The sequence below is a fragment of the Salmo trutta genome, chromosome 16 (assembly GCF_901001165.1).
Source record: "Salmo trutta chromosome 16, fSalTru1.1, whole genome shotgun sequence".
NCBI classification, from domain to species: domain Eukaryota; kingdom Metazoa; phylum Chordata; class Actinopteri; order Salmoniformes; family Salmonidae; genus Salmo; species Salmo trutta.
The window spans coordinates 11,112,384-11,126,039 of NC_042972.1; the positions used below are offsets into that span (position 1 = coordinate 11,112,384).

The 13,656-nt window shown below is 40.9% G+C and overlaps 1 protein-coding gene across 4 annotated transcripts in view; it reads right to left on the reverse strand.

The window, feature by feature from the left end:
• Nucleotides 1–233: 233 nt before the first annotated feature.
• LOC115150081 (nuclear factor of activated T-cells, cytoplasmic 2) overlaps nt 234–13,656 on the reverse strand; it is a 37,683-nt gene continuing 24,260 nt past the window's right edge. For 2 of the 4 annotated variants that reach the window (XM_029692990.1, XM_029692989.1), the window contains exons 7-9: nt 11,911–11,966; nt 9,791–9,923; nt 7,561–9,564 (exon numbers count right to left, since the gene is read on the reverse strand). In XM_029692990.1, coding sequence (XP_029548850.1) covers nt 8,804–9,564; nt 9,791–9,923; nt 11,911–11,966 — 950 coding nt within the window. In that variant the 3' untranslated portion in view covers nt 7,561–8,803. Of the gene's footprint in view, nt 274–1,495; nt 1,830–7,560; nt 9,565–9,790; nt 9,924–11,910; nt 11,967–13,656 lie in introns of those variants that run through there. The other 2 variants (XM_029692992.1, XM_029692991.1) reach the window with 2 other exon arrangements.

The following is a 13,656-nucleotide window of genomic DNA, read 5'->3' on the forward strand; positions in this document are numbered from 1 at the left end:
ACAAAAATCTAAATTAGCATGACACAAACTGAATTAAATGTTAAAAGGCTTTGAAAATAAAACGTTTGGTATATGCTCAGTGGTGTGTATTCATGAATGCCAAGGGAAGCCAGGCTTCCCCAAATATTTGACCAATACATCTTTCTTCTCTCTGTGTTTTCATAATTTTCCTTCAATTCACAAGTGGCTGAATCTCACTGGAGAAATCTCATCCGAGTGAGGGAAACAGCGCCCCTCTGTCTCAGTATGTTTCGCCCATGTATCTGATGCTGTCTGGAACAAAAAAGTATAACATGTTGACGCTGTAGCAATTGATTAATTGATGCCAGCAAGCATTTGGCCTCCCTTGATTAAAAAAAATAAATAATTATCCAATCATCGTTGAGCTAAGCTCAACTGTGGGTTGTCCTGGTGCAGCAAAACGCCCCCCAAGGGAGGCCAGTTTAAATTTGGCTTCACACCAATAAAATCAGATTTTCTGGATTGCTTGTGTTGATGTACTGCAGTAGCTAGCTTGCTAAATTGGCCCTTTCCTAAGCCATGGATGGAGATGTGGATTTAGACTTGTGGTTTTGACTTAATTCTCTGTACAGGCCAATGACGGCGATTCTGATCTAACCATAAATGAATATGTTGTACCACTGGCCTGAGACGATTGAAGTTCAATATGTAGCCTAGATGTAGCCTAGTAGGCTCACATTAACTAGCTAGCTAACTTAGCTGGTTCATTGTTGCCCATGTGAGGAAGTTAGGCTAGCAAGCATTTTAACTAGGTAGCCTATAACAACAAAACTAAAAGTGTACTGTATGACGGAGCCCTTGACCGTTGTGTCAACATGAAAGAGAGGAGGATGGCATTGGCGTTCAACTAGTCAGCCAGTTGGGTGAGTCCACATTTTTTGTTTTACTTGCATGCGCACACACACACATACATACACACAGACTGACAGAAATCAATACCATGGACAGCCACATGATATTTAGCAACATTGATTGGACTAAATCGTTTTTGGTATCTTTAAGTTTGTTTTCAGTGTATTAAACTAAGTATATATAGCCTTGTTGATTTGATGATGTTTAAATGTTTAAGTGTAAATGGTGCTGAAATAGCAGAGGCAGTGCTCCTGATGTCTTTGTGTTGACTTGCGGTAACTCTGTGGTTCTAAATCAGTAGTTTAGTAAACTGTGGAAAACATTAACTTGACTATGCTGCAGGTGATTTAACTGTTTGTTAAATGCAATATTTGCTTTGTGGACTTCACTGGACAGATGTTGCTATCCGGTTTTGGGAAACAAACGTATGTGTAGTTGAATTTATTCCGCCACTGTGTGACTGTTGTCTTTTTGTTGTCACGGGCCTTATTGTATATCACGGTGGCGTATGAACGAATGGGTTATAGAGCAAACAACGCAATTATCAAAAGTGAGCCTGTCAGGTAGCCGGTAGCCCAGAGTCCAGCCTAGCTGATTCGATGCAATTTTCCTGATTCCTAACTTTTTAGATTTTTTTCTCTGGCGTCCATTGATATACCGTAATTCTGGCCATCCTACAAGGGTAAAAACTCCAATAACTTGTGAACATATTATGAGGTTTGGACCATTTGTTTTCTTAGAGGATTATCTACACAATTAACATATTATTCTACCCATTTGTCAAAAGATGCGATTTTGACTTAACACCCTATATACAGTACATACGAAGGGGGGCAATCAGACAGTAGAATGACGGCATGGTATTTCTGGAGCCCGTGTGATTGTTGGTCACAATATAGATGCTCTTTACTGCTCGTTACTGCGGGCAGTCAGATCATTCCTTATGATGTCATTCACTGGAGAACAAGAAAGTGTGGGATAATGGTTAGGACAGTGTAACACATAGGCCTGTTGTACTTCTAATGGTGTACTGACAGTTTACAAATCGCATTGACACTTATGCTCCACAAGGTGTCATATCACTGTTTTTTCCTAGCAACCACAGGCAGAAATCATCTTTGCAACAGGTACTCGCTTTATTTGGTAGTGCTTCCTGTTTCTGTACTACATAAGATCAAATGGAAACTTTTCTCCCGCATCCTTTTGTAAATAGGGTAGAATGTACAGAGGTGTATGTGTTTTCCGACACCTACAGTATAAGCTAACCAAGGGCATTGTTTCCATGTTAAACCACATTCTGTAGCATAACTATTATAATGTATCAACCCTGGGTTCAAATACATATGTATATGAGTATCTGGTATTAAAATACTTTTTTTCTGTGTATTTGAGCATTTTCAAATACACAGTCCAAAACAAGTACTCTTATTTGAGTATTGTAAGGCTAATTTATATTTGAGAGTATTTTCAAATGCTTATTTCAAACACTATTTTCAAATACCTGGGTTAAATGCATGGGAGTGTATTTGGGTCAGTGTATTTCAGTATTTTCAAATACTTTGTAAGTGTATTTCCAAGAACATTAACAGAATTTAGCTTTTTTTTGGTTTATTTTTAATGAATTGTAATGGTTATATATTGTCATTGATGTGTTAATAAAACAGAATGAATAAATTATACTGTAACGTATCATACTGTAACGTATTATACTCTAACATATGGCCTTTTTCTTTTTTGCCTAATACAGTCCTCACCATATTTGAAGAGTGAAGCAAACATTGTAATACTAACAATCAATACTTTTTTACTCTTCAGCATTTTGGATTTGAGATGAAATTATGAATATGAGGTCACAGTACAAGTTTGTACAGTCGCAAGTGATTGTGTGCAATGGATATGGGACCAAATATACTTCTGACTACTTCTTTAAGTGAATTTGTCCATGTACATATGACTTCTCCAAATTGGGAGGACTAGATACATGAAGTGCTTTTACTTCTAAATGGTAAATCAGATATTTATGAAAATCGCCTCAAATAAAAGGTGACACTCTGTACTCTTGATCTCAAAACCAAAATGCTTGAGTACAGAGCCAAAATGTCAAATGTTAGCTTCACTGTCCAAATACATATGGTGAGAACTGCATGTCGATTCTGTCCAGATCACATGCTCAACTTCATTGTATTTACCTGTGAAAAGCTATGAATCATAAATGAACACACTAGGTAACAGGCCTCTGCAATAATCAACTCAATACACAAATAACTAGACGTAATGGCAGACTTCTACACAACAGAGTTGTAGAGTTTAGTCATGACGAAGGCTTGCTAAATCGTCATTATTTGGATGCCAAAGCACATTTAGCGACTAGGGGAGTCTAATTGTATCCATTCTGAAGTCATCGATAGTGTGTACTCTCACTGACCTTGCCAGGCTTAGTGTCGGTTCACACACAGATAAACCACTTCAGCTGGCTTTTAGCTGTGGACTATTTAAAGCTTTGACCCACATAGCTGGACAAGCAAGGGAAAGGGAGCATCCACATAAAAAGTGTTACTCTGAATCCCATATCAACCCCTACACCCTTCCACCCTGCCTCCTGGGTCATACAGTATGTGTCAAACTCATTCCACGGCAGGCCGAGTGTCTGCGGGGTTTCGCTCCACCCTTGTACTTGACACGATAATTAGTGTTACAGGTTTTGGTTTTTCTATTTTTATTTTCGAGGTAGCACATTAGCACATAGGGAGCACTGATTTGTGTCACCTTGTTAGTAAGAATGTGTTACACCTGTGCTGGCTTGTCCATCTCGTTAGTCGGAAGGCGTTTCACCTGTGCTGTCTTGTCCATCTCGTTAGTGGGAAGGTGTTTCACCTGTGCTGGCTTGTCCATCTCGTTAGTCAGAAGGTGTTTCACCTGTGCTGGCTTGTCCATCTCGTTAGTGGGAAGGTGTTTCACCTGTGCTGGCTTGTCCATCTCGTTAGTGGGAAGGTGTTTCACCTGTGCTGGCTTGTCCATCTCGTTAGTGGGAAGGTGTTTCACCTGTGCTGGCTTGTCCATCTCGTTAGTCAGAAGGTGTTTCACCTGTGCTGTCTTGTCTATCTCATTAGTCAGAAGGTGTTTCACCTGTGCTGGCTTGTCCATCTCGTTAGTCAGAAGGTGTTTCACCTGTGCTGTCTTGTCCATCTCATTAGTCAGAAGGTGTTTCACCTGTGCTGGCTTGTCCATCTCATTAGTCAGAAGGTGTTTCACCTGTGCTGGCTTGTCCATCTTGTTAGTTGGAAGGTGTTTCACCTGTGCTGTCTTGTCCATCTCATTAGTCAGAAGGTGTTTCAACTGTGCTGGCTTGTCCATCTCATTAGTCAGAAGGTGTTTCACCTGTGCTGGCTTGTCCATCTCGTTAGTTGGAAGGTGTTTCACCTGTGCTGGCCTGTCCATCTCTGTTAGTGGGAAGGTGTTTCACCTGTGCTGGCTTGTCCATCTCGGTAGTGGGAAGGTGTTTCACCTGTGCTAGCCAGGTGATATTTAAGAGTGACTGGCCCAGTGCTCCAGTGGAGCTTGAGAGATGTTGGGAAAGCTACACTTCACGGCAACTGAGGTGCAGTTTCGAGCTCAACCGTTTAAGTTTGAAAAAAGGCAGATTTTTGTTATTATCCCTGTTTGTTTCGCTCCATATTCTTTTTAGTCCCTGTCCTAAGTTGTTGTGGGTTTTTGTTTTAGTTTGTCTTTTCGGGTGGCAAACTTAGTGGGCATGGGTGTCTTTTAGAACCCCTTACTAGTGGCTTTGCCAACATTCAGTGGGCACCCACATGGGTGCCTTTTCAGAACCCCTTTTGATCCCCTTTCTGTTTTGTTTTGGTTGTCAAAATGTATTTTTCTTTGTTATTTCCCTTTGTTGTGAGCGACACTGAGTTTGTCTTGTGGGAACGTAACATTAGTAAGGAACTCCCCTCACCTGGTTGTATAGGTCTTAATTGAAAGGAAAAATCTAAAACCTTCAGACACCCCAGTCTAGGTACTTGTAGATTTGAGAGAACTGAATAGGTGTAAGCAACACCTTGGTAACTCCCTCTTGCCCTCTGATACACTAAGTGGAATTGTCACCATATTACAAGCTAGGTTTCCATCCAATTGGCAACAGATTTTCATGTGAATATCAAAAGTCTGCAAAAAGAAAATATGCGCATTTTCCCACCAGTGGTGTGTTTCCACCAAGCGGACTTGTTGTGTATAAAAATCAGTGCGTGATGACATAGTGCACACAAAATATACTTTTTCACTTATGTCTTCATGTACCGAATAGAAATCTGAAGTTCAATGTGTTTCCATCACATTTTGTCACAAACTGTTGTGTTAAATAGCAAATGTGTCTACTCTGGTCTTGGCACGTGCGCTCTAGCCAACAGCTCACAGATACAGTGTGGGTAGTCTAGTCTACATGATGAGACTATTATGGATAATTATGGAATATTTTTATTTGTCAAATGGCAGTCAAGCATCGAATATGTCATCAGGATCAAACCCTTGATATTTATTGGAAAGGAGCATCAAGATCTAGATGTACTTTTACCACCCTGTGAAGTTCATCATAACTTAATTAATACAGTGGCTAGCGAAAGTATTCACCCCCTTGGCATTTTTCCTATTTTGTTGCCTTACAACCTGGAATTAATAAAACAGATTTTTGTGGGGTTTCTATCATTTGATTTACACAACATGCTTACCACTTTGAAGATGCAAAATATTTTTTATTGTGAGACAAACAAGAAATAAGAAAAAAACAGAAAACTTGAGCGTGCATAACTATTCCCCCCTCCAAAGTCAATACTTTGTAGAGCCACCTTTTGCAGCAATTACAGCTGCAAGTCTCTTGCGGTATGTCTCTGTAAGCTTGGCACATCTAGCCACTGGGATTTTTGCACATTCTTCAAGGCAAAACTGCTCCAGCTCCTTCAAGTTGGATGGGTTCGCTGGTGTACAGCAATCTTTAAGTCATACCACAGATTCTCAATTGGATTGAGGTCTGGGCTTTGACTAGGCCATTCCAAGATGTTTAAATGTTTCCCCTTAAACCACTCGAGTGTTGCTTTAGCAGTATGCTTAGGGTCATTGTCCTGCTGGAAGGTGAACCTTTGTCCCAGTCTCAAATCTCTGGAAGACTGAAACAGGTTTCTCTCAAGAATTTCCTTTATTTAGCGCCATCCATCATTCCTTCAGTTCTGACCAGTTTCCCAGTCCCGCCGATGAAAAACATCCCCACAGCATGATGCTGCCACCACCATGCTTCACTGTGGGGATAGTGTTCTCGGGGTGATGAAAGGTGTTGGGTTTGCACCAGACATAGCGTGTTCCTTGATGGCCAATTTTAGTCTCAACTGACCAGAGTACCTTCTTCTATATGTTTGGGGTCTCTCCCACGTGCTTTTTGGTGAACACCAAGCGTGTTTGCTTATTTTTTTCTTTAAGCAATGGCTTTTTTCTGGACATTCTTCTGTAACGCTCAGCTCTGTGGAGTGTACGGCTTAAAGTGGTCCTATGGACAGATACTCCAATCTCCGCTGTGGAGCTTTTCTCTCCTTCAGGGTTATCTTTGGTCTCTTTGTTGCCTCTCTGATTAATGCCCTCCTTGCCTGGTCTGTGAGTTTGGGTGGGCGGCCTTCTCTTGGCAGGTTTGTTGTGGTGACATATTCTTTCCATTTTTTAATAATCGATTTAATGGTGCTTTGTGGGATGTTCAAAGTTTCAGATCTTTTTTTATAACCCAACCCTGATCTGTACTTCTCCACAACTTTGTCCTTGACCTGTTTGGAGAGCTCCTTGGTCTTCATGGTGTCGCTTGCTTGGTGGTGCCCCTTGCTTAGTGGTGTTGCAGACTCTGGGGCCTTTCTTGACGTGGCAGACACAGCCGCCTGGGGTGGACAACTGGAGCTGAGAGCTCTGACACAGATCCTTCAACGGCCAATAGAAGTGCTCCAAGCCGATTCCCCAGCTATAATGATTGGAGAGGAATTTAACAAGTCACCCATCACCCTTAACTGAAACTGAAACCATATCATGACCAAGACTGGGCATCGATAAGGTATTATTTATGCATAAACTGAACAGGGTGCACCGCTCGCTGAGATCGTGTGACAGATCATGTGACACTTAGATTGCAAACAAGTGGACTTTATTTAAGTAATTATCTGACTTCTGAAGGTAAGATATTATTTAGGGGCTTCATAGCAAAGGGGGTGAATACATATGCACACACCACTTTTCCATTTTGAATTTTTTTGAAACAAGTTATTTTTTACATTTCACTTCACCAATTTGGACTATTTTATGTATGTCCATTACATGAAATCCAAATCAAATCCATATAAATTACAGGTTGTAATGCATCAAAATAGGAAAAACGCCAAGGGGGATGAATACTTTTGCAAGGCACTGTATGTAGCCTAATAAACTGCATAGTTTCCCGAGTCGTAGTGGGAGGACCACACACCATATCATTGCATGACTCCAAGTTTACTTCGATATGATGGTTATTATATCAATATTTGGCATGAAGGCGTTTCCACCACCATTTCTCGCATAATACATTTTACCGAAACAAAAAGATCCCACCATGTCGAACGAACAAATGATCGCATTTCAAAAATTATAATGAAACCTCCTGTTTCCATCACAGCTGTCATGATTTTCTTTATACGTTGTGACTTTACTCACATACGACCTGTGGATGGAAATGGTTTTACTCATAGCTATCCAATCTTTCAAAGGGATACTTCGGGATTTTGGCAATGAGGCCCTTTATCTACTTCCCCAAAGTCAGATGAACTCATGGATACCATTATGTCTCTGTGTCCAGTATGAAGGAAGTTAGAGATAGTTTTGATAACTAATGTTAACGGAATGACTGGAAGTCTATGGGTATCTATGCTAACACGACTTCAAACTGTACGCAGACATAAAAATGTTATACATAAGTTCATCTGACTCTTGGGAAGTAGATAAAGGGCCTCATTGCCAAAACCCCGAATCTAGTGTTGGGTCTAGGAATTGATTTGATGCTGACGGATTCAGAGTAGAAGACCCTATCCCTCCTCTGTCAAGGCCCAAAGGCTAGGGCAGTTGATAATGGGAGGCTACTGCTGGCACACATTCACATACTGACTGTTTTCACATGTGCTCTACACACAAAAAAAATGAAGGTTCCTCAAGGGTTCTTTGGGAAGGGTGATGGTTCTATGTGGAACTCTTGTTGCACTTCAATGGTTCTTTAAAGTTCATAAAAGGGTTGTTTGATCTTTTAGTGATAATGTATGGGAGGTGGCTCATTTGAATATTTTGTGGCATGGTTTGCTCACAGCTCTTTTTGTGCAACCTCGAATGAGAGTGTCATTCCAGTTTACCTAAAGTGTTGTGTTATGCCATTACATATTATATATGACTATGGCCAGTGACGGTGTCTTGTGGTTATTTATAGATCCATTCTCCATAAAGGTTCTATAAATAACCATAAAAAAGGGTTGTAACCATTGCAAAACCCTTTTTTGGTACTATATAGAACCTTTTTAATGGTTCATTATAGAACCTTAGGAAAAAGGTTCTTTACAGCACCATACAGGTTCCATTTGGAACCTTATGAGCATGGTTCTTTATTGAACCTTAAAAACAGGCTTCCGCTATGGTTACAAGACATAGAACCCCTATCTGCTACTATTTAGAACGTTTGTTTGTGTGTGTATATGTTCTGTTTCTGTTTGTTCATCATCTGTATCTCCTTTGTACAAACTGTAGTCACGCTTAGGGATATGGCTAAATGAGTTTCCGATTTCAAACATATCAGAGTCTCTTTGAAGATGTTGCTGTGCACTGTATATCAGTATAGTCCATCTCAAGTTCCAGCATCAATAACCATTTAACCATACACATTGTCATGAATTTAAAATAAGTTAGAGGAGCCTGGGGTACAGTACGTTTCTGCAGTATCCAATATGTTTTGTACTAACTCACCATCATCCAGATAGGCTTGGTTCAGGTTTTCTTGCTTCGCTGTCACCTTCCCAGGGACTGGCCCACTCTGGCTCCCTGTAGCGGCTGGACCTCTCTGGGTCAGGATGTGGCTGTGTCGTGGTGGAGACCTGCTCAAGACAGGCACCACCGAGTGCATGAAGCCCTGGTACTGGCCTTCTGAGGAACAGGCCTCTGGCGAGTCACCAACCTTCCATAATGAAGCTGCAGCCCGGTACCCATCACCAACCATGGTGGCGTGCTGGTGTTGGGCCAATGGGACAGCTACGTTGACAACTCGCTGATTGGTGGCCGAGCGAGAGGGGTGGAAGGGTTGGGACACTTGGCTGGAGTAGTGCTGGGTATAGGACATCTGAGATGGGGAACCACTGTGGATCATCACTGGGTGGTGGTTTATATCTTGATTCAGGACAGGGGTGCTACCCAGGCTTCGGCTTTTACTGGGGTAATAGACAGATGGGTCCTGTGGTTGATAGGCATTGGGATCGTGATGGCTCGCACGCTGGCAGGATGCCAAGGATGTCATGCCAGCCACTATGTGGCTATTAGGGTTGAGGTGGCTACTGGGGGTGTGGTGGTAGGACTTGGATGACATTCCTAGGATTTGGGAGACAGTGCAGCCCAGCTGGCCGAACTGGAAGTCATCTAAGGGTTCCGTTTTAATGGCGGGAACTGAAAAGGACATCAAATCTAAATCAGATTTTGCATGATTTGAGTTATAATTAACAGTTGGTGTTCACACTTCAAAAAATGACACATTGTCAATATGTAACTTGGCTGAACTATTCCTTCAACTAGTAATCAATGGGATAGTGATGAAATTTGCAATGTAAGGTGTGGCTGTATCCAGTTCTAATGATGACTAAAAGATGTAAGGATAGAGCAAGGATGGACTCACCGGTTAAAGGAATGTAGGTGAAGTGCTGCGCCTGACTGCGTTTTCTCCTCCCGTTGATCACATAGAAGTTGACTTTAGCCGCGTGATGAATGGTGGGATCTCGATATGGAGGGATCTCCACAAATAGCATGCTCTAGATATAACATATGGTGCAGATGAACGTCAATCAGTCATTTGTCATAGAGAGTATCACTGGGCGACGGTGTGGACATATCTATACTGAGACTGTACGACATCATGTAGAAGAACATTGACAAGGAAAAGTACACTGTTAAAATGAAGCTCTTTGTAACACCACAACTAGTGGCAACTGAGCTACCACCAACTTGAAGGAGACGAAACCTTATCTTTGCTGGAGTATTGAAACACATTATCCTGAGATGTTCTGAAACATTACATGGTGTGTTGTAACACCACTTAATCAAGTGTTGTGCAACACCTTGCCAGGGACTGGCAGCACTAACAGCAAATTTAAAACACTATTTTGGTGTTTCGAGTCCTGTTTAGTGCAGAATTAGATAGCTTCTATTTTGGTGTTGTTTCCACTCTCTAAAAGCTTCTAAACACCATTATGATATTTTAAATCCCATTTAGGGCAGAGTTAGATCCCTTTTTATGAAGTGTCTTAAAGCTTACATTTTTGGCCGGCATTGTCAAGTACAGTGTTCAAACAACCAGCACTAGCTAGAGGTTGAACTGCAAGAATAGAATGTAAATTTGACTGATGGTTTTGATATGCGTTCATCATGATCCATTACACCTCCATTACACCTCACCACAAGCTTCATACTAATATACTTTTTTTTTCTTCAAACATGCATACAACATTGTTAGAAAGAATTTATTACACACAATCCTCTAAAAACAGTCATGTGGCAAGATAGGAAAAGCAAGGTAATTAAAACCAAAGACTTCCAATGAGTTCAATCCCTCAATGTTCTCTCTCAGTCTCTTTGGTTATCGTCATGAAATAAATTGAGCAACATATTAAGTTGGATTTATTCTAACATTATTTTGGTAAAGTTAAATTAACAAATCATTGAAATGAATCAAAAAAATGTAAACATATTTTAACACTTCATTGAGGCAGTTCTGAAATGACAGAGGGGATACAGATAGATGGGAGAAACAGACTGAAGGGCTGTAGCAGGGAATTTAACCCTGGTCTTCAGTGTGGAAAGGGGTGATGTGTCTATGCCGGAGGCGTTACCGCTAGACCACAGGCTCTGCACCACTTGCATTAATTTTTATTATACATTTTTTACTATACTATATGTTGGTCCATTTAAATTCACCCCAGAATAATTTATTACATTGTGGCTGAGGTTGATTGAGTAAAATTCTAACTAAATGTACCATCTTACTGCCCCTCCTGTTTCTAATCTGTCTAAATAAAGCGTTGAACAAATAAAGGTGGAATTTCACCAAAAAATATTGATATTTAGGCTATAAACTAGTAGCCTTTGTAAACCATTGATTGTATGAGAAAACACAGTTGTTGTGTTTTGACGCTGACTTTTACATGCACTGAAACCCAAAAAGTGTTTTCACAACACTCTCTTAAAAACACCAATATTCAGGTTGAAGAACCACTTTGGGTGTTTCAGAGTACTTCTTTTCAGTTTTAAAGGTGCAATATGCAGAAATTGCTCCGTCATTTCCTGGTTGCTAAAATTCTAGTACTTCGCCTAATTTCAGTTTATGTGACAAAACAAGCAACGTGTAGAGAATCATTGTACTATCTAAACTGCTGTGAAATATATTTTCATATTGTATTTTCAGCTGTTTGAAGCTGGTGTACAAAAACTTAAGAATGGGAAGCATAGAAATAGCGCACATAGAGTTGCGTTCAATGAGAATGCTAGATCTTTAACTCACATTTCTATGTGAATTTGGTCGGGTCACCCAAAAAGTTACATATTACAGCGTTAAAACACATTCAGTGTATCATAACTCTTATATTGGGTTTAGATTGAAACACCCTCCAAACACCAGATCTCAGCTTAGGTGCACTACTTCTCGTGGTTTCACTACACAGTCATGGTGTTTTGAGACTTTCTATTTTTACAGTGTAGGAGTTAGCTAGTACTGTTGGTAAAGGTGATAGAACGGTAACTCACTTTCTGGCTCTTGTCTCGGTCTACTGTAGCTTCTGCTTCCCAGATTTGCAGCCCGTCTGAAAGAAACACAATGCAGTGTACCTTAATCAGGAGGGGAGCAGAGATTGATATGAACAAACCATACAATAAGTAGAGAGAGGAATATGAAGGCAGGAATGTGAAGGAGGGAGTGTGAAGGCAGGAATGTGAAGGTAGGAATGTGAAGGAAGGAGTGTGAAGGCAGGAATGTGAAGGAAGCAGTGTGAAGGCAGGAATATGAAGGCAGGAATGTCAAGGAGGGAGTGTGAAAGCAGGAATGTGAAGGTAGAAATGTGAAGGCAGGAGTGTGAAGGAAGGAATGTGAAGGAAGGAGTGTGAAGGCAGGAGTGTGAAGGAAGGAATGTGAAGGAAGGAGTGTGAAGGCAGGAATGTGAAGGAAGCAGTGTGAAGGCAGGAATATGAAGGCAGGAATGTCAAGGAGGGAGTGTGAAGGCAGGAATGTGAAGGTAGAAATGTGAAGGCAGGAGTGTGAAGGAAGGAATGTGAAGGAAGGAGTGTGAAGGCAGGAATGTGAAGGCAGGAGTGTGAAGGCAGGAGTGTTAAGGCAACTAGAAACTAGAAATATAATTTATTGTTATTATTTAAAATATAAGGACATAAAACAAGCTAGCTGGTGTAATTACAGATAGAAGCTTTAACATCCCATGAACACTCACCAACAAACACAGGTCTGTGTTGGTAGCATCAAACTTAGCAATTACAAAAACAATTTTCACAATGTTAAGCAGGCATCTGTAAACCTATAATGGTGATGAAGATTTATATGAAAACCCCATATCCACCCCCATGTTCTTCTCAGAAACTGGTACGTAGGCAGTATCAGTAATGATTGCCATTGATCTCTGTTCTAGTATATTCCCATCTCAACGTTTACCTCCTGCTTACAGACCACGTTTTGAGTAAAGTGAGACAGAAACGTCTGTCTGCTTGGAGATGGTATCGATGTTTGTCTAACCACATCCTCTCGCACTAAACCACATGCTAAACAAGAGAGCAGTTTACAAGCTCATAACAGTGCCTTTATTCTGCACCCAGGCCTTGTTAGCGAACACCTCTATGTTAGAAGACCTTGTTACCTAACACCTCTATGTTAGAAGACCCAGACCTTGTTACCTAACACCTCTATATTAGAAGACCCAGACCTTGTTACCTAACACCTCTATGTTAGAAGACCCAGACCTTGTTACCTAACACCTCTATGTTAGAAGACCTTGTTACCTAACACCTCTATGTTAGAAGACCCAGACCTTGTTACCTAACACCTCTATGTTAGAAGACCCAGACCTTGTTACCTAACATCTCTATGTTAGAAGACCCAGGCGTTGTTACCTAACACCTCTATGTTAGAAGACCCATATCTTGTTACCTAACACCTCTATGTTAGAAGACCCAGACCTTGTTACCTAACACCTCTATGTTAGAAGACACCGCACAGAGGCGTCATAATCCTGTAATGACGATGCAATGATGAAAATGAATAATTTAAATAATTACTGTCCTATGTGACTCAGGAAGAGCGTAGCAGTGGCCAGGCTAAGATCATGGGTTCAATTCCCACAGGAAAAAAGTGTCTGCTAACTGGCATATTTGATTGATTTGTGTTCTTTGAGCATGTGCAGTGCATAACTGTTTTGTGACTGTTCCAACTCCAAGCTTTTGGGAGTAGTGCGTCACTGTAAACCGATTATCTAGTTCCCCTTCCTGTAT